The sequence below is a fragment of the Cornus florida genome, unplaced genomic scaffold (assembly GCF_030987335.1).
Source record: "Cornus florida cultivar Cherokee Brave unplaced genomic scaffold, ASM3098733v1 CherokeeBrave_3.0.0_Hap2_Chr06, whole genome shotgun sequence".
In the NCBI taxonomy this organism is placed as follows: domain Eukaryota; kingdom Viridiplantae; phylum Streptophyta; class Magnoliopsida; order Cornales; family Cornaceae; genus Cornus; species Cornus florida.
The window spans coordinates 79,365,675-79,392,956 of NW_026775576.1; the positions used below are offsets into that span (position 1 = coordinate 79,365,675).

Sequence of the window (27,282 nt, forward strand, 5' to 3'; positions counted from 1 at the left end):
CGATTCTAGAGCCACGGGTGATCAAGTCCGAGCACAAAACTGAAGGATATCAAACAATTAATATTTAAACAAGCATTTGAATACAAAAAGAATAATAAATAAATAAATAATAAGTTGAAGGGAACTAAATAATAAATCCTCAAATTTAATAAATAAATAATCCCCCAAAATAACTTATTCAATCCTCTGATACCATTGCAACTCGAGAATCCATCGTGTGGACCCCTACTCAAATTCAAACTAAAATAACTGAAATGAAATAAATCCAATAACTAAAACATGAAGGAGAATCCTACGTAGAGTCGGAAGAGTGAATGATTGTCTCTGCTCAACACGAACAACCTCTAAGTCTGAAACTGACGAAAACCTGAAAAATAATGGTGGGTTAGGCCCATGAACAAGTTCTACTCTACTATAGTCCAAACAGAGACCCGATAAACATATACATCCTAGTCAACTCAACAATAGCTACGTAGTCCGTATATATATATATACACACACACACACTAAAGGACTCTCACTGGACTATAAGGCAGTGTCAACTTGACTAGTAGGCAACATGCAAAAACGCACATGAAGTGGGCATGAGTGCCTAGACCTAACAGGGTACACCACAAAGCATCATAATCCAGCTATGCATCCCATTGCATATACACTCCCTAACCATCGATCCTGAGACTTAAGCTCATATCATGGCATATATATATAAATCCATCCTACCCAAAACATAAAAATAAACCAAGTATGTTATCCAACTATTTTGTTGACCTGACACGAATATAAGTAGGACTTAACTTGTTGGTTAATCCTTTCCCTTATAAATTTAAATAGGTAGGATTTAACTCATAAGTAACCCGTCCTTAATATGCCCCAATCCCATAATGGTGCATTTATCCACAACATAACAAAATAAAAGTTTTAAATCCCAAAGATGGTGTAAATAGTACATTGACATTTAATCATACAAATAAAAATGATATAAATCATGTTATACATCCTATGCATTTAATTTGATCAAAAATAACAATTCTAAATAACATGCATTTAATTTTCATCATAAGAAATTAGCATGTATCTCAATTAAATTTGTACCCATCCATAATCTAATTGAATTGCTTATATCCTAATTGAGCTAGTAGTGCATTGAAAGCTTTCATTTTGATAAAAGTGGATAACAAACCCTTTTCATTGAGTAGCCGAGATTCTAGCCTTATCAAGCACTGAACTTCTTGCGCCGAAAGGTGGAGGGCCCAAACTCTAGGTTAATAATTGAACTTGCTAAAAAAAATAAATAAATAAAAAATAAATAAAAATTTACAAAAGCAATAATAAAGTGAGGACTTCTCCCAAAAGGTGAGAAGTGGGAAATGATTAGATGGAGGTTGTTTTGATTTGCAGCCTAGTTGATTTGAGCTTGTAAGTCCTTAAGGGTGTTTGAACACGTAGTGCCCTAAAGTCGTCCAGTTTGGGAGTCATTGACCTAACGCTTGACCTCATAGATCACTAGAAAGCTTAATAGATCAACAAATTGCACTATGCTTCCCTCTTTGATCCTTAGGATTAAAAAATAAATAAATAAAAATAAGTGCACCTAGATCAATAAAGCTTTAATAAAAGGTCCACTCTTTGTCTTGATGATCGGTACTAGATTTGTGTGCTAGTTTGAGGGTAAGGATGTAATTATTTCTTTAGTTGGCTTAGATGGCACCATATTTGATGCCGGTCCACTCAAAAAGGATTCTAGTGTTGTTTTGATTTGCATGATCATTTTCTTAATGTGTGGAGGACTATACTTGTTTGCTTGATATTTAAATTTTAGGAGATTGCTTGGAAATGTTTGAAAAATTGCATACTTAAGGTAATTTTCTCCCAATGCTTGTTTGTAATATTAGTGCCTCTTTTATGAGAATGAGCATAATGTTTGTGGGTATCATTTCTGGGAACCCTCGCAAGACTTCACTCATCCACTAGGGGTAACCTGGGGGTTTAAAAGGCTTGTTGCATATGCTAATTGCAATCGTGTTCCCTACGAAAGTGGCGTTATCCATTTATTAATTTTTAGTTCATAGTTGTTTGTTCATTTCATTCCTTTACTTTGTAGTTCATTGTTAGGGACTAGCAATATTTAAGTTTGGGGGTGTGATGAGCGTTGAAAAGTGCTCATTTAAACCCCTTAAGCTAAGGTATTCTAGGACCTTTATCTATCTTATTTCCCCGTTTTATTCTAATTTTATGTTATTGCCCTTTTCAGGTGCTTTTCCCAAAAATAAGTCAATTCAGCCAAATAAGAGCATTAAAGAAGTTAACTCAAGCTAAATGGAAGAAAGGAGTAAAGTGGAAGCTAAATGAAGCAAAGTGTGAAAATTCAACATGTTCGATCGATCTCAGCATTTCTTCGATCGATCGAAAGTTTATCGATCTAAACAATTCAAGATGGATCCAAGCCTTTGTCCTTATCCAAAAGAATCCACTAAGTTCGATCGATCCAACATTTCCCAGATCGATTGAAATAATTTGATCTTATCCACACCTACCACCCACCTACCACTTTTGTCTTCTTCCTAAAAATATCCCAAAATATCTCAGAGATTTGTTTTTATTCAAAAGGGGTCCGCCAAGGATAATCGATCTCTACAGCATTCGATGGATCTCAGCCAAGTTCGATCGATCTTAACACAGTTCGATCAATCGAACTTCCTCAAGTCTGAAAAAAATAGATTACAGCTCATTAAAAGTTCACTCATAGTGTACGAGCCCAGACCATTGGGTGTGACACTTGACCTACCTATATAACGATTTTGAGCCATTTTTACATCATAACTTGTAACATTCAATATAACTTGTATATCTCATATCTGGGAGAGGAGGCTAGAGATTAGAGAGCTTTACACATTTTGGGAGTTCTTCCATTCTTCTAGGGTTTCCATTAAGAAAGAGGTCATTCCTACCATGGAGATAGCCCTTGAGGGTTGGATGACTACTTCAATGAGTGGCTAGACATCTACTTGGGGCTAGAGTAGCCCCTAAGTTTACTTCCTAGACTTAGTTCTTTGTATATTTTTGGGGATTTATTTGTAACAATGTTTTGATCTTGGATTTATATATATATCTTGAGTTTTCTACTTGATGTGTATGGATTAATGCTTTTAATTGATTATCTACTTCTAACCATATGTCTATGTATGCTAGAATGGATGATTCATGTGCTTTTCTCTAGATTTAGTGGAGTTTATGCATGTCTATGTGTATGGATGAAGTTAATCTAGAGATGGTCAAAACATAGAGCTTAATTAAACACTCTTGCAATTTATTTGATGGTTCACACTTGTTTCTTGATGGATTGTACCACAACTTTAGCTTACTTAGTTAAATTTCATACCTTTAGTGTAGATGTAGTGTAGTTGCTTTAAATTCATAGATAGGTGAACAATCTACTCTTGTTCCTTGGTGTTCCATACTTATGAATGCATTAGATGTATGTTTCTAGATAGTTGTGTGTGCATAAATTATGGTTTCATTGAATGGATTTTGGTCTCATTTAATAGGTTGTGCTTTCCATTTGATTTGGCTTGACAATCTATGTTTATTTGCTATCCATGCCTAGTTTCAATTAATGTCACACACACACATAAGTTACAAGTCAATCTCCCCATTAATATATAATTGCTAATGTCTAGTGAAGTTAAGCTTAGTGGTGAGCTCTAGTACCCCAAGTCCTCCCGTCTATATTTTTCTCTACTATATCAATCATTGAATTTTATTCACTTTTATTTCATTTGCATAATAGCTTAATCAATCAATCCAACCAATTTTTGATCACTCGACGTACTAACCCTCTATATTGTTTCCATTGCAACGGTACCTACAATCCCTTGGGACGATCCCTACTCACCCTAGCTATATTTTTAGTTAGAGGTAGTTTTGGCTTTTACAAATTTAAAACTTGGCCACATTACACACTCATACTCTTAGTTCATATCTTTGCAAAATTTTGGTGATCATCCGACGACAAGCCACCAAATCATATCCGCAATATGCTGCAGCATGGTAGACATCTCAGTACTATGGCGAGTGAGCAAAGTGGTAAGGTCAGTCCTCAATGTTCAAAGCTCATGTCTCACCTCAACTACATCATCTCGCAGCGCATCAGATCGGTGAACTAAGTTATCATGTCTCCCTACTAGATCATCGTGTCTCTTCACCAGGTCATCATGCCTCCTCAAAATATCCTCGTGATGTCCAGTCATATCAGCTCTGAAAGATATAAAATCTGTATGAAGCTGAGTTACCTCTAATCTGTAGCTAGAGTCAGTGCTGGTATGGGTTCTCAGCTCAGTAAAAGGAGCATGTGAAAGGCCAGTCTGTTGAGATGTAGAAGGTACATATGGCTGGAAAATAGAATTGAAAGTAGTAATGCGACATTTCTGTCTGGGATGAGATCTATCAACTGTATCATCCTCTAGGGCATCACCTGCTGTGGCTGCCTGGGCTGCCTCTCTCTGAAGCTATGCCTGCAGTCTCTTGAAATCTCTATTGGCTCTATTTTTGTGACATGAATTGAAAGTCTTATTCCACTGAGCCAGATCATAAGCTCTCTTTACCCTGTCAGTGTCAGGCTCTGTAATCTCCTCGGGGTCAAACTGATACCCTTAGTCTAAGAATAGCTATGTGATCAAATGGCCAAATGGTAATGGCCAGGTCTCTGTTCTGGTGGTAGGTGAAAAATGCAAGTTCTTCTAGAACTTGTGGATAAGCTCCCAGATGAGTGCAGGAATGAGGAACCAGTAATCCTGATCTAAACAACATAAAGCCTAGAAGATCCCCTCTCTCCTCTGGTGCTATGATCGGTAGGGAAGGCATTGAGGTGAAGCACGGAATCAAAGAACCAGTACCGGGGATCAATCTCAACTCGGTCTACAAATGTGTGCCCCTTATATGCCACCTGTGGAGATAATGTGGCTACCATAGTTAACTCAGTGAGAAATGGTTGATGGTCAGGGAATAGAGGCTCCTAAGTATCATCAGCCAGTGGAGAAGTGTGGGGGCATCGACTGGTAGCAGCTATGGCCGGGAGAGAAATATCGATCTCCTAACCGTCAATGGTAGTGTGTAGAAGAAGTCTGTCATCCTCATCCATTCGGAGATCTTGGAAGAAGAGAGCAACCAACTAGGGGTAAACAACTGTATCTGCTGGAGTCATAATAGCAGTAATGCCCTGCCTCACTAACTCATCATAAGACCATCTGGTCTGGTCCAGTGTAGCAAATAGCGTTGTATCAAATCTAACTCGATCTCCTATGTCTTACTGGCATAAGACTCATGTGGGACCTCTCTGATAATGGCATGCTCTACATCCATGGCAGATGAAGAAGATGAAGAGGAAGACTCTGCAACTGGAGATGCAGGCTGTGGCACTCTGGGAACTCTCTTTCTGGCAAGAGTCTTTCTTCTAAGCTGCATTTGCAAAAACAATTATAAATCAGTGCACGGGTAGAAAATATTGTAAGCAACTGATAGGGAAACACAAAGCATGCCTGAAATAGATAAAATTGGCAAATAAACAAATAAAATCATACTTGTGTAAAATGATTAAGAAAGCTTTAGAATCAACATTCTACATGCCTCAGCTTAAATAAAACAGATTATATAGGCAATAATAGCATAGAGGGCAGAAAAGTCACATATGAAACAGATGAAGTAGAAATATGATCAACAGGATAAGCATATGCTGTGATGTGCATAAATGATGCAACGTGCATTCACAAACCTAAAACTGAAGAGAATGCTGCAATGACATGACAAGTAGACTCTAGGATAACATCGTATCAATTCCTAGCAATAATGTTTATAAGTTCAAGAATGAAGATCAAAATAGAGCAACAGGATAACATGGAGCATATAGGCATGGCAAGTGTCAACCTAGGACTCAAGAAATAGGCATGGCATGCAATAAAGACTAAGTGAAATGCATGGTTGCAAAACACAGCAATCCAAGGCATGTTATGACAAGCAAGTTCAAGGAAGAATCCTGGACATGGTATGCAATTAGATGGCATGTATTTGAATGATGCACAAATAAGAACAACTCCAGATAAAGAAATATCCTATATAGTAATGCAATAAAATCAAAGTCCTAAAATTACTCATGGCTCGTGACCACCTCTAATGCTTAAACGAAGCATAGAATGGCTAAATATGAGAATACATGAAACTTACCCTCTGGAAGTCAAGATCTGGACCGAACAGAACCTCGGTTATCAAGAATAGATCACAAGTGTATAAGAAATTAAGACAATGGCATGTAATCAGATAAACAACAATATCAAGTAAACACAATCCTAACTTGGTTCACATTTTAGTTCAAAATCTCAACTAAGGCCAAAGAACATATACAACATCTAAATCATGCATTTGAAATTCCAAGAATCCAAAAGACACCCCCAAACTTAGTCAGAAACCTCATTTGGTAGGTCTCAAAGTCAGTAAGCACAAGGAAATAAAAATCATGATAGAGAATGTCAAGGGACATCAAACTGGTGCCCTAGCATGGCAAGAATCAAGAATTGGATCACATACAAATTCAAAGGCACTTAGAACATGCAAATGGATGTAAAGGAATCAAATGGAACAAATTTTAACTTAGTCAAGGGCATTTTGGTTAACTTTGGAATGTTTCAACACTTTTGGGGCAAAATTGGAATTTTTGAAAACTTTGAGTTCAAGATATTCAATTGCATTGTAGAAAAGATTCATGACAAGAATTATGCAATGAACAACAATGGAAAGAATCATGTAACTCAACTTGACATTTTCCAACAAAGCCTAAAAATTTCCTTGTTTAATCATTTGAAACACAACAAGTATGATCACAAAGCATGTTAACAATGAAAGCTCATTTTACCAAAATAATGCACTCAATCCAATCAAAACTTGTCAAAGAAGTCCATTTGAAATATTTTCTGTTTTAAAGATAAAACTTAGCATTTTCAATTTCAAAAGCACAAAATCAAATCATGCTTGCAATCAATGTATACAACTTAGAACAAATCCATACATTCCTTATTCAAGACAAATAAATGGGACAAAAAGGAACTATGCTCACAACAATTCAATGTTTCAATGTCATTTCAAAATCAACATCAACATTTGAAAACAAGTTAAAACTTTCTTTCTTTTCAACCCAAAATCAACTTGTAAAATCCTTTCAAATTCCAACTCAAAATTCAAGAATCAAATCTCATGCCGTGTTTTAAAAACTAAATGTAGAAATTTTGCAAAAATCCAGCATGGTTTCTCCTTAAAATGGACATCCCAAAAATTTTTCAACACAAAAATTCAGCAATTAAATCAACTTCATCAATCCATTCCAGCAATTTAATCAAACCCAATATCCAACAAGGGACACCGCCCACAATAATCCACAAAACCAATTCAATTTGCCCGTTCTCCTTCTATCAACTACAATCAATAACTACAATCAACATCCACAATCTATTTCAATTGTTTTCAGCAACATTCAAAGGTCAAAATTCAGTCCAAATCAGTTGTTTCCAAAAATATTTTTTTTTTAAGCAACAATTTGCGCAAAGAACTTTTTATTCTGTTTTGGATTTTGCATTTTTCTATTTTTATTTGTTTTTGTTGTTTTTAATTTTCTATTTTGTTTTTTTAATTGTTATATATATAAGAATATAGACGAAACAATAATCAAAATGAAGAACAAAAAGTAAAATTAAAAAGGGAACAAACAAAAAACATAATAGTAAACATAAAATAAAAATGATGCAAAAATCAAAAATTAAAGATTTGGAACTCACCTGACAATTTAAAGAGTAGAGAAGAGTGGAGGAAGAAATCGGGATCAAAACTAGAATTTTTCAAGCTTGCCGACGCCGGAGAAAGTGACCGGAGTCTCGCCGGAATTTCAGAAACTTGCTGGAGCTTAAAACTGAGGTCTCCTTAGCCTAAATTGGCCGGAGACGATGAATAAGATGCTACCTGGAAGAGATAAAAGAGATTGAGAGTGAGATTTGGCCTTGGGGCCAAAAATCTAGCCGGAAAAAAATGGCAAGTGGCGGCGGTGAAGCTTTGGCTTCTAGGGGTTGCTGCCGGCTTGAGAAGAAAGAGATAGTGGAAGTGAGGTGAGATTTATGTGTGAGATTAATGGAGAATGAGAGAGAGATTGATGAGAGAAGAGATGGACTCGGGTGAGGTAGAGAGATGGTGGTGGCTAGGGTTTTGTGAGGGAGAATGAGATGAATAGGGAAGAAGAAAGAAAAATAAGAAGAAAAGGGAAAAAGAAAAAGAAAAGAATAAGGAAAATAGGGGAGAAAAGAATAAGGAAAATAAAAAGAAAAATAAAATAAAATAAGGAAGCTAAACCGGCCAAAGGGATTTTCAAAAATTTCAAATGACGCATTTTCAGTCGATCGAAGAATTTCGATCAATCAAACCCTTAACTTCGATCGATCCAAAATGGATTTCGATCAATTGAACTTACCCTTGATCAATCGAAATGGAAACTGGAGAGTCCTCATCATAGGGGATTCGATCGATCGAAGTGAAACTTCGATCAATTGAACTTGAGTTCAATCGATCGAAATATCCCTAGCAGTACTCAAAATGCAGAAAATAGCTCTCAAGCCGGATTTTTCAAATCAATTCATATCTAGACGACATAGAAACATGTAAAAACATAAATGAGGGAGGAATAGGGTTGTCAAACCCTACAAAATGCACTAGTCTTTAACGTCTCTAGCAAGACGTTGGGCTCTTTTAGCCCGGATCAAAAATCTTGTTTGGCATCCCCTCCTTGATGGGGTGAATGGCATTTTGAATCCCATCCAACAAATGGCTCCCTAAAGAACTTATTGGATTTTAATCAAAAGAGATTGATTGTCCTTTGTCAATGCTACTTTTGGGCTTCCATGCCATTTCAAAATTTATTTTCAAAACAACATTTTTAGAAATCATTTTGGAAGATAGATTTTTTGAAATTCCATTTTCAAGCAAAGACTTAATTCTTTCAACTTCATTCTCAAGACACTTTTCCACAACACACACTTCTTCATGCTTCTCTATTGAACTCGAGGTTGGATTAAATATATTCAATTTCACCTTCATATGCCTAAATGAAATTTTCATTATCCCCATCCTACAATTGATGTTGGTATTTGCGGTTGCCAAAAAAGGACGGCCAAGGATAACTAGAATTCGGCTCTTGGGATTTGGGACCGGTTTCATGTCAATGATAACGAAATCAACCGGGAAGAAGAATTTATCAATTTTAATCAAAACATCTTCAATAATACCCCATGGCTTTTTGATGGATCGGTTGGCAAGTTGCAAAACTACCGACGTCGGTTTCAAGTCTCCTAAGCCCAATTTGACAAGCACCGAATATGGAAGAAGGTTAACACTTGCTCCTAAATCTAGAAGAGCCCGATTAATGACATGGTCACCAATGATGCAAGAAGTAGTAGGTTAAATTTTGGGAGAGTGTTATGTTGTAAAATGGAGCTTACTTGCTCGGTCAAGACCACTTTCTTTGGTGATTGGCTTTTGTTATTCCTCTTTTGGGTACAAAGATCTTTCAAGAATTTGGCATATGCCAGAATTTGTTTGATTACATCTAAAAGTGGAAGACTAATCTTCACTTTCCTAAACACTTCAATTATTTCATTCACTTTGGTCTTTTGCTTTTCAAAAGAAATGGACCCTTTTAAGGCGCCCGGAAATGGAGCCTTTGGCTCAAAAGCTTTTTCAAAATCTTTCTTTGAATCACTTTCAATACAAGAAGTTTTCAAATCATCTTTCAAAACTTTTTCAACAAATGGCTCATGTACATGCAATGAAGAAGGAATAAAATGGGAAACGGGACGAGTGTCAACTTTTGGTTGCACCGGTTCACTCACTTCATTTTGGATACCAACTTGGTTGTTAAATATTTTTCCACTTCTTAAGGTTGTCACCGCTTTGACATGTTCAATTGTATGACCTTCCGATGAGGGGTCAGTCTCCACAACAAATTGTTGCTTTGGTGGGGTATTTAAAGTTAGTCTCCACAACAAATTGTTGCTTTGGTGGGGTATTGAAAGGCATCTTCCCTTTCTCTCTAGCATTCAAAGTACTAGCTATTTGCCTAATCTGGGTTTCTAGCTTGGCAATGGATTGGGAATGGGAATGAAGTAATTGAGTGTTTGCCTCTAAAGTAACCAAAGCAGTCAACACTTTCTCCTCAAAAGTGAGACTCCTAGAATTTCCTTGAGAACAAGATGATTGATTAGGAAAATGAGAAATAGAAAATTGGTTTCCATGTGATTGGAAAGAAGATCTATAACCTTGGGAACCTTGGCTTTGCATTGGAGGTGGAACATACTTTCCTTGAAAACCACCTTGGGGAAGGTTTGAGCCTTCCCCTTGGCTTTCCAAGAGAAGTTTAGACAGTTCCTCCACCCGGGATTGTAATGTGAGCCATAAGAATTATTTTCTTGGTTGACAAAGACGGCATTTGCTTGTTCATGGTTCTCACTTTGCACATGTCCATGGGGACAATTGGAAGTAGAATGTAAGACACTAGAACAAGTCATGTATGATTCATTAGAATTATGATGATAAACATGATTAGGGGAGGAAGACACTTGATTCACCGAATTTTGGTTGATCAAAAATTGGTCAAACCTTTGAGATAAAGACTTGACTTCGACGACTATGTCATTGGAATTGTCAACTTAATACAAGCCGACATTCTTCTTTCCACCTAAATTTCTACCATTTTTAAAAGACAAGGATCAATGCATTGAATTTTCACTCATGCTTTCATAAAGACGTCATACATCATCCTCATGTCTATCAAGATAAGAACCACCCATAGATGCATCAATTATACCTTTGAAATTATCCGACAAACTTTCGAAGAAAAATTACACCAATTGCTATTTAGGAATGTCATGATGTGGACACTTCCTAAGCAAATCATTAAGGCGCTCCCATGCCTCATGAAACAATTCCCCTTCACCTTGAGAAAATTCTCGAATTGAAGTTCTCATGGCATTGGTCTTTGAAACTGGATAGTACTTCTTCAAGAACTCTTGTTGCATTTCTGCCCAAGAATTTATCGAAAAAGGCCTAAGATTGTTGAAATAATATTTTGCCTTATCTTTAAGGGTAAAAGGAAAAAAATTTAATCTCAAAACCTCTTCCAGCATGTCCATGTATTTCACGGTGGAACACACTTCAAGAAACTCATCCAAATGCTTGTAAAGTTCTTCACTTAGAAGTCCATGATAATTGGGAAGCATTTGAATGGTTTGCGGTTTAATTTCATAGTGATGTGCTCTAAAAGGGGGCAATTGAATGCAAATGGGTGCATTATATTCATTAGGCACATAATGGTCACGTAAAGCAAAAGGAGGATTCACAGCCGGTGGTGCTACATAAGCACCTTGATTGCCTTAAAGAATGGGAGGTTGTGGAGCAAAAATTGGCCAAGGCATTCCCAATGGAACTTGGCCTTATTGTTGTGGTGGAATGAATAGCCTTGGCATGCCTAATGGTATTTGAATATTATTATGATGCACATTAAGGTGAAAGATGCCTTGTTGATCTATGTGACCAAGGTCTTCCACATGGTCCTTATTGGTGTCTTCCATTGATGAAATGGAATGACTAGATTTACCCTTTCCTTTAGAATGACGAACAATGGATTCAAGATTCAAATTAAGTGGGACAAGAGTACGATTTAATGACCTACAACCATGCATGCACAAACAAAACAAAAACAAGTAACAAGCAAGTAGCTATCACTTCGCCTCTGCTACAAATCAATAATCAACAATCCTCCACATACGATGATCCCATAATCCCATGCTTTGAACAATATGTAAGAAAAATTAAAATGCCTCCACGCGGGTTCACAATTTATCTAAGAAAATAAAGACTTTCCTCCACGCGGGCTCATGATTTAACTAGAGATTGAGTTTAGAGAAGCTCACAAAGAGTCCTTAAGTAACTTCAAATGATTTTTCAATTTTTTTCTTTACCTTGCTTGCTTTGCAATTTTTATTTTATTTTTGAGCTTTTTATGCTCTTGCTTAGCTTTACTTGGCTTCTTTTGCTTCTCATGCTTTTCAATTTCCCTTTGCTTCACTCTCTTGGCTTAATTTACCTAGCCAATCAAGAACAAACACAATAAGTAATTAAAGATAAAATAAAATAAAAATAAAGACAAGATCAAAAGAGTACTAATTCCTAATTAATTTCCAAATACGACAGTGCCAAATCCCCAGCAACGGCGCCAAAACTTGGTGTGGATCTAGTCATATCAATGCAAGTTTAAATTTATGAAATGCCACTACCACTTCTAACTAAAAATATAGCTAGGGTAAGTAAGGATCGTCCCAAGGGATCAGAGGTGCATCTGTGATAGAAATTAATGTCGGATTAGTAGGTCGAATGATCAAAGATTGATTGGTGGTTGATTACTAAACTACAATGCAATTAAAGATTAATGCAAATAAAAATAGAGCAATCTAAAAATAGGGAAAAGATATAGGAGAGAGGTCTTGGGGCATAGAGTCACCACTAAGCTTCACTTCATCAAACACTAGCACTTGTATATTAATGGGGAAATTTAAATTGTAACTTTGTGTGTATGACATTAATTGAAACTAAGCATGGATGGCAAATAAGTATAAATTGTCTAGCTAATTTTAATGAATAGCACAACTTATCAAATGATACCAAGATTCCATTCAATTAAACCACAATTAATGCACACATAAATATCTAGAAACATACACTCTTTGCATTCACAAGTATGGAACATCAAGAAACAAGAATAGATTGTCTACCTGCCTAAGAAATTAAAGCATCTACACTACAACTAGGCTAGAGACATGAAATTAAACTAATTAAATTAGAGATGTGATACAATCCATCAAGAAACAAGTGTGAACCATCAAATAAATCACAAAAGTGTCCCATTAAGCACCATGCCTTAACCATCACTACATTAACATCATCAATACACATAGACATGCATCAAATTCATTAAATCTAGAGATAAAAACATGAACATCAATTCTAGCATACATAGACATATGACTAGAGCTAAATGATCAATTGAAAGCATTAATACATACAAATTAAGTAGAAATCACAAGATCTATATTTCTTCATGGTCAAAACATCTATTACAACTAAAATCCCCAAAAATACACAAAAGTTAGGTTTGAGAAGCAAGCCTAGGGGCTATCTCTAGACCCAAGAGAAGGATTTAGCCACTTATTGAAGTGGTCATGGAACCCTCAAGGGCTAGCTTGGAGGTTAGCATCATCATCTTCATCCTTGCTTTCTTCTTCGAAACCCTAATTCTAGAGAGAAAAACTATATATTCTATATTTGGTAATGGTAATTTCTAATACAATGATGTTCAATAAATCAATTACACACTCCTTTATATAAGGACCAAGTCAGAATAATAGCCTCTAATTGGAGGAAATTCGCAGCTATGCACAGTAGGTAGAAATCGGCGCGCTTGGGAATTAAATAGCTTACTGCCAGCAGGCATTTCGATCGATCGAAGATTTTCGATCGTTCAAACACTTAGCTTCGATCGATCGAAGCTGACGTGGCATAAAAAATATCTTCGGGCCTTATCTACTTTGCTGAGCTGGCACCACCTTCATTTCGATCAATTGAAGATCACTTCGATCCATCGGGACTTCTCTTCGATCGATCAAAGTGTGAGATATATTTTTGTAAATTGGCATATTTCGGTAACAAAACAAGTACGACTCAAACAAAGTTCCCCTGATGCAATTTTCTTGGCTTCTTTCCAACTTTGCTCCTTAGCTCCAAAAATGGTCTAAATAGCTCTTATTAACCTGTTTGAACATTAGTCACTTGAAATAAGCAATAACACAAATAAGTATATAAGACATGAAAGTAAGATAGATGAATAGACTAAAATACCCTAACTTATGTGCTAAAATGCGTCACATTTGAGCACTCATCAACCACTTGTACAATTGGCTAGAAGCCCATCAATTAAATCTGTATCTTGTAGAGTTTGGAATATACAAAAAAAATAGATTATCATGAGATTACATTATATAAACTACGTACTATCATTCTGCTAATGTAATTTTTATCTAACTACATGCATTAAGCTTTTAATCCTAAGAAATTTAATGAACTTAAATTTTATTTTTTCGTCCAGTATATACACATATTATTGATTATATATAATAAATATACCCAAAAAATAAAAAATCTTAAACCATGTTTGAATTTGCAAATAACTCTCTTGAAGTATATTCTCTATATAATACCTCCTGAATTATCACATTTTGTTACAAAATGCCCTAATGCCTAGATTATATTTCATTAAATGACTATAATGCAATTTCTTATTGAATTATACTTAATATATTTTTCTTATTGAAATAAATTATGAAAAAAAATTATACTAATTTGATGATATATTCTCCATTAAATTTGCATAAATTTACCTTTAATTTTGAAATTATTTGTTTAAATAAAAATCTTAAGTATAATTTTTTTTAAAAAAATTAATTAATTTTTTATTTTTTCATGAATATATTGCATGAAAAAGAAAGCATTTTTTTTATTTAAGTAATTTATTAATTTTTCATTAATATATTGTATGAAAAAAGGTTTTTTCTAAGATAAAGAAGTTTAAATCGAGTACAATAATATATATTATAAATAGTTAAGTTTTAATAATAAGTTAATCATTTTAGAAAATGGTAGTTACAAATCTATTTTTTATGATAAATTGGTATTAATAATTAAATTAAGGAAAATAACATGATTAATACTTAGGTAAAAGAAAAGATAATAAAAATAATTTAATAAGAAATGACAAAAAAAAAATAGTCTTTTGTGATTGGGTTATTCTTAATTGCAACAAATCAATAGTTTAGGGGGCAATTTGTAGTTTAAGGGAATTTTTTGCAACAGGGCAATACTTCAAAGTGGTTTTTTTGTACTTTACCTTGTATTATTCTACTATTTTTATATAATAAAAAAATTTAGAGTGAGTCTGGACATAACGGTAAGGTAGCTCTATAATAAAGGTAATAATTTGAAATAGGAAATATCTTTGGATGTGAAAGTAGGGCTGTGATTAGACCATTCTAGATGCCACAATAATGGTGGTCTCATGCAGGCCCTTTTATTTATATCACAAATTTATTTATTTGAAATTCTTTCGTAAATATATATATATATTTTAATTCAACACTAAAAGAATCTAAGATGCATGTAAGTTTACCTTTGGTAAGACAATATTTAATTTTTCAAAATCACTTATGTGCATGTATTGTTTACAATCATATGCTCCAACGCATAGCTTAAGCGAGAGGGTTTAATTTTAATATTTAAATCTCTTAATTCGGCCCCTTATGTGGGATCTTTATTTGGTCCAACACATGTTTTAATTTTATTATTATTATTATTATTTTTTCTTAGTTGGAATTCATACACACGTGTCTCTTTTGAGACTTGAACCCCTAACCTCCTTTTGAGAAGTAAGAGGCCGATACCGCTAGACCACTGGAGCGAGAGCGAATTCGAGAGCGGGAGTGTAAGAGCGGCATAATTAAGTCATAAGCAGTGAGAATTTGAGTAAAAGTGTGTGAGAAACGTGATAGCGAAAGTATGCTCAAAACGTGAAAGCGACACCTATTTAGAATGATTATGTGAGTTGCTCTGAAGCCCTGTCAGGATAGCTAAATTTAAAATTGATATAATAAGCTCAATTCACAACGAATTCAACCAATATGTGAATACCAAGTGTTTTTAAACTGCCTAACATCTTCATCATATACATCAAATCATAAGGAAATAGAAAAAAATCATAAACTTCTACTTAGACATCTTGCATATATCACTGTTCTCTTCGTGCAAACCGAAAATAGAATAAAAATTAACAACAATATTGTTATTCAATTTATTAAGCATTGGGTTTTGTCAGTGAAGCCAAAACTTGGTGTCATCATTATGCTCATAATCAAGCTAATAAATTGAATTGAAGAGAATGGAGAGCAATGGGCTATTTAAAACTATTAAAGAAATGATAGCTACCAAAAAAAAAAAAAAAAACTAGTGAATTGAAGTCGTATAGGATAATATGTCCAAGAAATGAATTGTGATAATAACCAAAAAAAAAAAAAAAAAATATGATGGAATTGGATTAAATTCATCATTATAAACAATATTAAGGAGATGCTCATATATAAAACTACATATTCTATAAATAGCATCTTGTTGTATAATACCAGGGTCTCATTAACCAAGAACAAATATAAGAGATTGTAATAAAACATCTCATAGTTTAGGTTACCGTGGTTTCTAAAACTCATAAACTCATATCATAATTCAGATGTTATAAAAGCATGCATAAAGAAAGAACAAATATATGAGAAAATTTGAAATTACGGCTCCGTTTGAAATTACGGCTCCGTTTATTTGGACGTAAAATATTTTATTTATTTTTTGCTGTTTGGTTGTTATTTTACGAAGAAAAAAAATATTAAAATTTAACAAAAATAATTTAACCATCAATTTTCGGCAAGTTATTTTACATGCCCGCCCGATGGACTCGACTATAATCTCGACGTAGACTTTTGCCAAACATCGACAAAGTAAAAATAAAATAATATTTTACTTGAAAAAGAAAAATATTTTCAAAAAAAAATAATTTACTTGGAAACAAACCAAGCCTAAATTCATATACAACTTCACGATTTGAATCTAACGAATCTAATTTGAGTTCCAAGAATGTTAAAAAAACAACAAATATCTGATGAAATTGGTAACTATCGTTACCATTGAATGTCTAACGAGCCAACAATTAAAATTTTAAAAAATAAAAATAAAATCTGATTGTAGCATCAGATCGAAGAAAAGTAGAGAATAAAAAACACTAAAATAAAATAAAATAAAATTCCAATATCAGAAGAGAATCAAATCAAAGATACAAAAAATCTGAGAAGAGGTGTATGTGGAGATTGCACCTTCAGAGTTAGGATCCCAGTTCAATAATCTGAGATCGCGAACTTCTTTCACGAACTTTGGTAAAAGGGTAAGATGAGTACTCTTCCACTGAAAGAAATGGTAGAGAGAGAGAAGAAAAGAAGCTTTCAGATGGTCACATGAGCTTCGCTTCTTGAGTGCCTAATTTTATTCATTTTTGCAAAAAAAAACTTTGCAGCAAAGACACCAAGTGAAGTATACTCTTTATTTAATTATCTATGAAAGCCCACAAAACACCTTTTCTTATTTATATTTAATAACATCTGTTCTTACTTTACCTTTCATCTATATTGTTTTGTATGTAGTATTCTTACATTATTAATATATATAAACTAATTAACATTAGAGGCTCACAACAAATTCAATAATCGCTATCCAATGCTTTCTACCTTCTTGTCTTAATATCTTACTCACCACTTGAAGGATGATAACCTGTAGGAATCACACACAAATCGCTTTTCCTGTTAACTGCTACACCAAAGACCTTAGTCATGTCTAGATCTTCTGGCTTCTCTCCCTCAGGAAGTTTCCAGTCAAAGTGATATAATAAATTTGCAAGTGGAAGCTCAACGTTAGCTATCCCGAACGACATGCCACTACATATTCTTCTCCCAGCACCAAATGGTAGATATTGAAAATGAGTCACCTTGTAATCAATTGAACTATCAAGGAATCTCTCTAGAACAAAACTCTCTGAATAAGTCCAATTTTCCGGATCTCTACCAATTGCCCACACATTGACAAAAACTTGGGTTTTCGCAGGTATCTTATATCCATTGATTTCACATCTCTCTCTGCTCTCTCTCGGAACCAATAGAGGGCGAGGAGGGTGTAATCTCAGAGTTTTTTTGATAACTAACTTTAAATAACTCAATTCATGAGATTGTCTTCATTAAGAATATTTCCTTTTTAACATAAAATATTTCTCACCTCAGCCTGTGCCTTCTCCATAACTCTTAGGATTTTCAACAATTCTGATATTGCCCAGATTACAGTTGTAGATGATGTATCAATTCCACCAGCGAATATGTCTTGCAAGAGCATTGAAATTGAGTTAAAAGAGTAGAGAATATAGTACAATATCATGACTTATTATGCTCTCTAGAGAGCTTGCCCTTAAAACTTTGGGCATTAGCCACTTAATTGTGTGTTGGACCAGCATTACATATTAAACACAATGTGGATGTTGGTGTTTGAGATCAAATGTTTAAAACTGAATTTTAGTATGTAAAAAGGGGTTTGGACTTTGGCTCAGCTGGAGGTAAAAGTAATTTGTGGAACTTAATTCATTGATGATAATACTAAAAGAAGCATAAAGTAAATGTACTAACCATGATAACTGACTTGGCGTGTGTCATGGTTAAGGGGATCTCAAGGTTACCCTCCTCCTGATATTTTAGAAGAACATCTACCAGGTTTTCATGATCGGCTTCACCATTACTGGTCCGTGTTACCACTTTTTTAGCTTATGTTCATCAATAATGTTAGTAAATATCCCCTCAACTTTTCGATGAATCTTCTCAACTCTAGGCCTTAGCCCACTTATCAGAGCAACCATTTTAACCGAAGGAAAGAGGTCAGCAACATTGAAACCTCCTGCTACCTCTGCGACTTCCTTGATAAGTGATATAAATTCTTCTTGCCCATGGAATTTCTTACCAACGGCTACCTTAGCAACGATGCTGTATATCATCGAGAAAATCTTTTCAGTGAGATTAATCAAAGATCCTGTATGCGTCAAATAGATTTGATCAAATTTGAGGTCTCTTCTTCCCTGTATGCGTCAAATAGATTTGATCAAAGCTTTCGAAGTTGTCTCCAGTGATCCCCATAAGGTGAGAAGGCAATGTCATTCCCAAATATGATATTTGGAGCAAGAATAAAAGGCCTACTAGCAAAGACGATGTCATGTGTTTTCATGACCTCTTTGGCATATTCTGCTGAAGAAATGACAATAATAGAAAGTTGTCCGAGTTGCAGTTGCATCAGAGGTCCATGTTTCATGGCTAAATCTCTTAGGCGGTGATGGGGTAGAGATCCAACAAATTGGTGAATATTCCCTATAAGAGGTAGCTTCCATGGCCCAGGAGGCAGTTTCTGAGATGAACTCATCATGGTTTTGAATAGCATGAACAGAAAGAGAAGGAATGTGAAAATCATTAGGAAGGAGAGGAATGGGAACTCCATCATCAATTGTAGTGCTGCCGTTGAGAATTCACTTGTATCAGTTGCTTTTCATCCAGATTTAAGCTTGCTGTGAAGCCTTGAAGTTCTGCAAGATCCTCTCAGCATTTTTCAGTTTCTTTTCTAGGTTAATTGTGTGCATGGTTTCTTTGTTTTATGATCGAATAAAGATGCTAAGTAGATGCCACATTTTTTAATATGTAAATGTGAGTTGCAGATGTTTTTGACATATCCACCTTCAAATAAGATAGATACACCTTATATTTATATTTATATTTCATATCCACTCGCTTCTACAATAAGATAGATGAACCTTCTTAACATACTGTGATATATATTAATGGGGCAAAAGCTGATTTAGTAGCTTGACAAATAATCATACAGTTTGGATAACATAAAATATAAAGCTTTGAATCTTATTTGAATTCGGATTTAATCTTTGTTGTCAATTTGAACTGAAACCTCATTTCATCAAATAAAAAGCTCCAAATCAGTCTAGAACATGACAAAAATGTATCTTATTAATACAATTGTCTGGCTTGGCCGGGACAGCTCAATCATATAATGTATTAATTAGGCTTTGTTTATTGTATTAATACAACAATTATATGCATTCTATAAAAATAATCTACTGTAAAAATAAAAAAAATAAAACCTTCTGTAAAAAATATTAAATTCTATCCCAACAACATACTGAAAGTATATTCAAGCATATCATTCATACAAACTGATTAATTTTATGTTTTATTTTCAGTTCCCAAAACCCTTTACAGAACGAATTAACACGTCTATTGTATAAAGTTCAAGGCCACTATAATTCATGAAGGTAACAATTTTTGCAGGCAAAATAAAACTAGGTATTTGTAAATATGAAGATGCAAGAAAATGTTGTTCTATATTAGGAAAAGATTTTCTTATACTCCAAACAACGTGATTTCCTTTCCTTTTCTCACTTCTATTTCTAGAAACTTACACTCCCCTAATCTCTCACATTTTGCCCCATGCTGAAGGTTGATGGGCCTTCCTCCGTTATGGGGTGGTCCGCTTGCACCAAACAGGCCCAAATGGAGGCCTGCTTTCACTATTTTTGACTAAGTACAATCTGGGCCTGAAAAATGGATCTTTCGGATGATGTATAGCCCAGTCGATCGGGTCTGTTGGGCTGCACCTGGCCCTGCCCAGACCTATTTGCATTTCTCAACTCTTCAAAATACAAATCTTTAAGCAATGAATTCTGGGAATTCAATTAAGACTGAAATTCATAATCTCAGACGCTCTCCTAATTCTTTTCCATTTATTAAATTTCTTCTCCATTTTGGCTTTAATTTTATAGAATGAATTTGATGAATTTTATTAAAATAACAACAAATAAATTATCTAACTCTGAGGAAGATTGAATCCTATGTGGCAGACAAGGTTTTTTAGGTTTCCAACATCACCTATCAGAAGAGCTAATTTGGCAAGACTTGCCTAACATTTTTTTTTTTTTTTTAATTAGGACAAGACTTTCCTAACTTTAATAAATTCAGTCACCCTCTCTAATTTCTTTATTTATCACTTTCCAGATTTTGTAATTATAGACTATTTGTGTATTTATGATTGAACCACATCAACGATCAGTAGGGATAACCTACTCACAGGTCAGTAGGCAAGTGTTATCATTTTAATTATCAAATCAAAGATGGTACCATCTCTGATTTGGTAAGTGATTCCATTGTCTCTGATTTAGTAAGTAAAAATGATGTGTTCATTTCTTATTGGCCGATTAGCTAGGGATGTTGTACATTGAACTTGTTAAGTTCTTCGTTTTTATTTATTTATTTAAATTTTTTTTTTATTTTGGCACGACCTGGGTAAGTCAATCCTGCCATAAACAATGAAGTTATGTATCTCTTCTCCTTTTAAAGTGAAAGGTATAGAGTTGAGATATCCAAAAAGAAAAAATTGTGAACTACTAATGTCATCATATTAATACAATTGTCTGGCTTGGCTACCTGATAATTAAGTATCCCCTATAAAATACATAACTATTTAATATCTTTGCGCCTAACTCTCTTGTCATGTTTTCATAGTGTTTCCGATTATGAATTAGAATTTCTTCTATTTTTATGAAGGACTGAGCATTCTATGAAGAATTTATTTATTTATTTATTTTTTTAAAAAAAAAAGGAACAAAAAAAAAAAAAAAAAAACATCAAGAAGCTAAACCCTAAGGATATGTGCACAAGGAGGCTATGAGGAGTGATGCTACTGGCATATAAGGACAACTCTTCCTTCGATTTGCTTCTTAACTCATCCTAATTCTCATTTATAAATTCAGGGAGCTTTTGGAATTTACAAAAGGTTTCATGGGGTATGTGATATTATGTGACTGTCCAAATGTGGTGGAAATGAAAAAATTATAAGGTTACGTTCGACATTATGGAATTAGAACTTTGGAATTGAGGTTGGTGGAACTGAAAAAAAGTTTGGTTCAAAGTCACAATAAATTGAACTAAAATTTTCTCCAATTACTCCATACAATTCAAAGGCTCCAATTCAATGCAACCGAATATAACTTATTATGTATATTTCGTTGGATGTTTATATTGATTATTATGACGTTGGAAAAAGTAGCCTGATAGGCAAATTGATCACAAAATTCACCTACTTCCTTTTTACCTATTAGTCTCTGTTGTTTTAACTGAGACTGTAACTTCAGATCATTATAGAGAGCTAAATGTTTCAAATGTGGACGGATAGGCCACTATGCCAAGAAGTGCAGAACTAAGGAGAAACTTAACAGTCTTCCAATCAGTGAAGAGTTAAAACTCTAATTAAGTAAATTACTGCTTAATACTAGTTATTCTGAAAATGGATCTTCTGATTCCGAAGAACTCACGGAATTGCAATCATCATCTTCCTCTGAAGAAAAAAAGAGCAATCCAGAATGTTCTTGTCATCAGAAGAATGACTATTACAAGGCTATTGTTGAAATGAATGGGCTCAGTTTAAATGTTCTAACTGCCCATCAACAATCCTTGTTGGATCTTATAGATCAAGTTCAAGATCCTCAGATTAAAATGAAGATCTTTGAAATAGATTATGCTATCGCACAACCTCAAGAAGATAATGACAACCCAGACTTTATAAGATCTGAGAATCATTATAGTATAAAAGAAGTTCTAAACAGATTAGAACATCAAAGCCAGAACTCTCATCCTGCTAATCTTCCCAATTTAAGGATGGAGGTTAATAATTTAAAAGCTGAAATCCGCCAATTAAAGATCCATCAAACCAATATGGATTTAGAAATTAAGCTTTTAAAAGACAAGGCAAATCATGATACAGAATCTTCTTCACAGATTGAAGTGCCTAAAGATAAAGATAAAGAATATCTTAATCTTTTGAACCAAGTCACTTACCAAAAATGGTATATATCCATTAATTTGGTAATCAATCAGGAATATACTATCAATAATACTGTTGCTTTTGTTGATAGTGGTGCAGACATGAACTGTATTCAAGAAGGATTGGTCCCTACTCAATATTTTGAGAAAACCACTCAAGGTCTTACCAGTGCTAGTGGTGGTAAGATGCAGATTAAGTATAAGCTTAATCACGTTTTTATCTGTAAACAAGGTATTTGTTTACCGTCTACCATTTTACTTATTAAAAACATAGCACAACGGGTTATTTTGGGCACTCCTTTTTCAGCCTTGATTATGCCAATTGAGAAAATTGATTCTTATGGAATATGGTCAACTTTACAGGGTCAGTCAATCACTTTTGAATTTTTGACCAAACCCGTGAATAAGCCTATCAATGCTCTTAAAGATAGCATTATCTTTGAGGAAAAACAACTGAATTTTTGCAAAAGGAAGTCTCTTCCTTAGCAATCAATCAAAGATTGGTACATCCCACTGAGCAGCAGAAAATTGAGTGAATACGACAAAGTTTTCTAAAGGATATTTGCAGTGATGTTCCTAATGCTTTTTGGGACAGAAAGAAGTATATCGTTTCTTTGCCTTATGAAAAAGGATTTACCGATCTAATGATCCCTTCCAAAGCTAGTCCCAGCCATATGAAGGCTGACTATTTGGAATTGTGCAAAACCGAAATTAGCTCTTTAATAGAAAAGAAGCTAGTTACAGCAAGTTACTCCCCATGGAGTTGTAGAGCTTTTTATGTCAATAAAAACTCTTAAAAAGAAAGAGGAGTTCCTCAATTGGTTATTGATTATCATCCCCTCAACCTTGCTTTGAGCTAGATTCGATATCCAATTCCAAACATTAAAGATCTGTTAGATAGATTACAATCTGCTGTAATATTTTCTAAATTTGATCTTAAATCAGGATATTACCAGGTACAGATTGCAGAAAAGGACAGATATAAAACTGTTTTTTATGTACCCTTTAGACAGTATGAATGGACAGTAATGCCCTTTGGGTTAAAAAATGCTCCTTCAGAATTTCAACATATTTTGAATGACATATTTAATCCTTATACTGAATTTTCTATTGTTTATATTGATGATATTTTAATATTTTCAAAATCAATAAAACAACATTATAAACATTTGAAAATCTTCAAAGATGTTATTTACAGAAGTGGTTTAGTAGTTTCTACTCCTAAACTAAGAATTTTCCTCACCCAAGTAAGATTTCTTGGTCATGAAATTTGTGATGGGAAAATCAAGCCAATTGATAGAAGTATTGAGTTTGCCTCTAAATTCCCTGATGAAATTAAAGACAAAACTCAATTGCAAAGATTTCTTGGTAGTTTGAAATATATTCGTAACCATTACAAGAATCTTGCACAGGATATAACAATTTTATATACACGGCTCAAGAAGTCACCTTCCCCTTGGACTGAAGAACATACGAGAGCCCTCCAGAAGATTAAACTTCGTGCTAAACAAATTCCTTGCTTAGCCCTAGCAAATTCTTCATAGTTTAAAATTGTTGAGACAGATGCATCCAATATTAGATATGGTGGTATTATTAAATAAAAGAATCCAGAAACAGGAACAGTGAAGCTTGTTCGCTTCACTTCAGGAGCTTAGAAAAATGCACAATTAAATTATTCCACTATTAAGAAAGAAATTCTTTCTTTAGTTAAATGCATTTATAAATTCCAAGATGATTTAATCAATCAGAAATTCTTGTTACGCATTGATTGTAATGCTGCTAAACAAGTACTAGAAAAAGATGTAAAAAATTTAGTTTCCAAACAGATATTTGTTGGTTGGCAAGCTGATTTATCTGTTTTTGATTTTTCAATTAAACATATTAAAGGCAGTTCTAATTCTTTACCTGATTTCTTAACCCGTGAATTTTTACAGGGTTCATGAATTAGCCCCATCATGGGCAAGGCCGTGGTAATACCATAAAAGGCCGTGGCAAAGGTAGGGCAAAAGCCAAAGTGGTTATACCACCCACTGATGATCAGTATCCAGCTTTGGAGCATCTCTCTAATTTGCTTTGGACTCCTACTCAAGGAGAAAACTCACAAAAGAAAACCATGAAAGAGGTTCTCATAATAGAAACCCCTTGGATACCTAATTCAAGGTATCTTCAAACAGTATTGGTTCTGAATCCTCAAGATGAACAGTGGATGCCAGATCCTTGGGAAATAAAAACCAGATATTTCCAAACACAGCAATATGCAGCACCAGATGGTCGTAATAGATATGTCTATGAAGCTATGCTTACTCAAACTTCCTCTGCGGAATTTACCCACACAAAGAAATTTTTGAATTCCAAAGATAGTCTTCTTACTTATAGTAAAGCTATCTTTAAAAACTTTTTAAGCCTTCTGACTGGGGATTAAATCCTAATTTATCCAGAAAACTTGTTTTCGGGCATAATTATAATTACTGGGATTATATCTCAGCATGGACATATTCGTTCTTTTATCAGAATCCAACACATAAACATACTTGGTTTTTCAAGATATGCCCTCAATCTTTTAAGGTTGATTTCCAAATTGGGCTATTCCTTGGTGCGCTATATTTGGTCCAGATCTGGATATTTTACCAGAACCGGTGAGGCACTTATTCCTCCCATGGCAGCAGTTCCATCCTCATCTCAGAGGATAAGATAATATTCCTGCGGGCAAATACACCCTCTTATTCTTTAAAGAATTTGGAATCCCTTGGATCTGGAGTTGGGATTTCCAATGCAGTTATAGTTCTGATAAGCTGCCCATCTTGTAAAGAATTTTTTATTACAGATAGTGGGCTAGCATGTCTCAAGAGCCATCTCTTACAGCTCTCTTGAACCTTATTAAACAGAAAACAGTGGAGTATCAGGATGCTATTCCTAAACTGACATTAAATCAGTTTCCAAATGCCACTGATATCTTTAATCCTTTTGAATTGATTAAAGATATGATCAGAAAACAGCAGCCATTAATTACGGAAACAGATTTAATGGTTAAATGCATGGATTTTATGAAAACCAAATTTGTCAATACATTTGGTTCTTCTACTTCCACAGTTCCGGATGACATATCCATGGTATCAGTATCCAGTCAAGATGGTAATCAGTATTCCTGTCTTGCTGGCGAAGCACAAGATCCAAATGAAGATCTTATCCAGGATGAGGACCCCTCTACGGAAGATTATTGGGATTCTTTAACCATCCACTTGAAAGAAAAGATGAAGGCTCCCAAGCAGTAGAGATTCTCTCTTATCCTGCCGATAGAAGCTGGCAAAACACTTTCCCCAAAGTCTTTGTGTCTACAGTATATTTCTTGTCCGAAGTTGATCATTACTATCCGACAAGAAGACAGAACGTAGTGGTGGACCATCCGACTGCATTATTCTAGCACACGTCATCCAACCACTGTGCGGACTTCAAATTTAAATTTTTAAGTCCATATTTATGTAAAAATAGTGGGCAATGTTTCCCCTCAGTGTATCTTTCAGTTTTCTTTTCTCTCTCTTTTGTAATATTTCCCAATGTACTTTATTTTAAAGTTCAATAAAGAAGAAAGTTTCTGTAAGTGTTTCAAAGTTATTTCAATTACTGTTTATATTGTATAAGTTATTGTTTATTATTGTTGTAATTATATCAGTTGTTATATATCTTTATTGGTTTTCATAAAATCCATGCATTTAACTATTAAACCTATTTCCGTAATTAATGGCAATATGATCGAGGATCGATGATATAATTAATGGCAATTACTAGTTTTTATTTCCCAATGATCTGGCATCCACTGTTCATCTTGAGGATCCAGAACCAATACTATTTGAAAATACCTTGAATTAGGTATCCAAGGGGTTTCTGTTATGAGAACCTCTTTCATGGGTTTCTTCTATGAGCTTTCTCCTTGAGTATGAGTCCGAAGCAAATCAGAGAGATGCTCCAAAGCTGGATACTGATCATCAGTGGGTGGTATAACCACTTTGGCTTTTGCCCTGCCTTTGCCACGGCCTTTTATGGTATTACCACGGCCTTGCCCATGATGGGGCTGATTCATGAACCCTGTAAAAATTCACGAGTTAAGAAATCAGGTAAAGAATTAGAACTGCCTTTAATATATTCAATTGAAAAATCAAAAGCAGATAAATCAACTTGCCAACCAGCAAATATCTATTTGGAAATTAAATTTTTTACATCTTTTTCCAGTACTTGTTTAGCAGCACTACAATCAATGCGTAACAAGAATTTCTAATTGATTAAATCATCTTGGAATTTATAAATGCATTTAACTAAAGAAATAATTTCTTTCTTAATAGTGGAATAATTTAATTGTGCATTTTTTCCAAACTCCTGAAGTGAAGCGAACAAGCTCCTCTGTTCCTGTTTCTGGATTCTTTTGTTTAAGAATACCACCATATCCAATATTGGATGCATCTGTCTCAACAATTTTAAACCATGAAGAATTTGCTAGGGCTAAGCAAGGAATTTGTTTAGCATGAAGTTTAATTTTCTGGATGGCTCTCGTATGTCCTTCAGTCCAAGGGGAAAGTGACTTCCTGAGCCGTGTATATAAAATTGATGTATCCTGTGCAAGGTTCTTGTAATGGTTACGAATATAATTCAAACT

General features: G+C 34.4%; 1 protein-coding gene and 2 pseudogenes across 1 annotated transcript; 1 reads left to right on the forward strand and 2 right to left on the reverse strand.

Annotated features, from left to right (window-relative positions):
• The first annotated feature begins 10,944 nt into the window (after positions 1-10,944).
• LOC132315423 (small nucleolar RNA R71) lies at positions 10,945-11,043 on the forward strand (annotated as a pseudogene).
• A 6,424-nt stretch (positions 11,044-17,467) lies between these two features.
• Positions 17,468-18,754, reverse strand: LOC132314409 (desmethyl-deoxy-podophyllotoxin synthase-like; annotated as a pseudogene).
• Positions 18,755-18,858: 104 nt separating this feature from the next.
• LOC132314410 (premnaspirodiene oxygenase-like) lies at positions 18,859-19,176 on the reverse strand. Its single transcript, XM_059813279.1, has one exon. The coding sequence runs from the start codon at positions 19,174-19,176 to the stop codon at positions 18,859-18,861; it is 318 nt and encodes a 105-aa protein (XP_059669262.1).
• Positions 19,177-27,282: the final 8,106 nt, after the last annotated feature.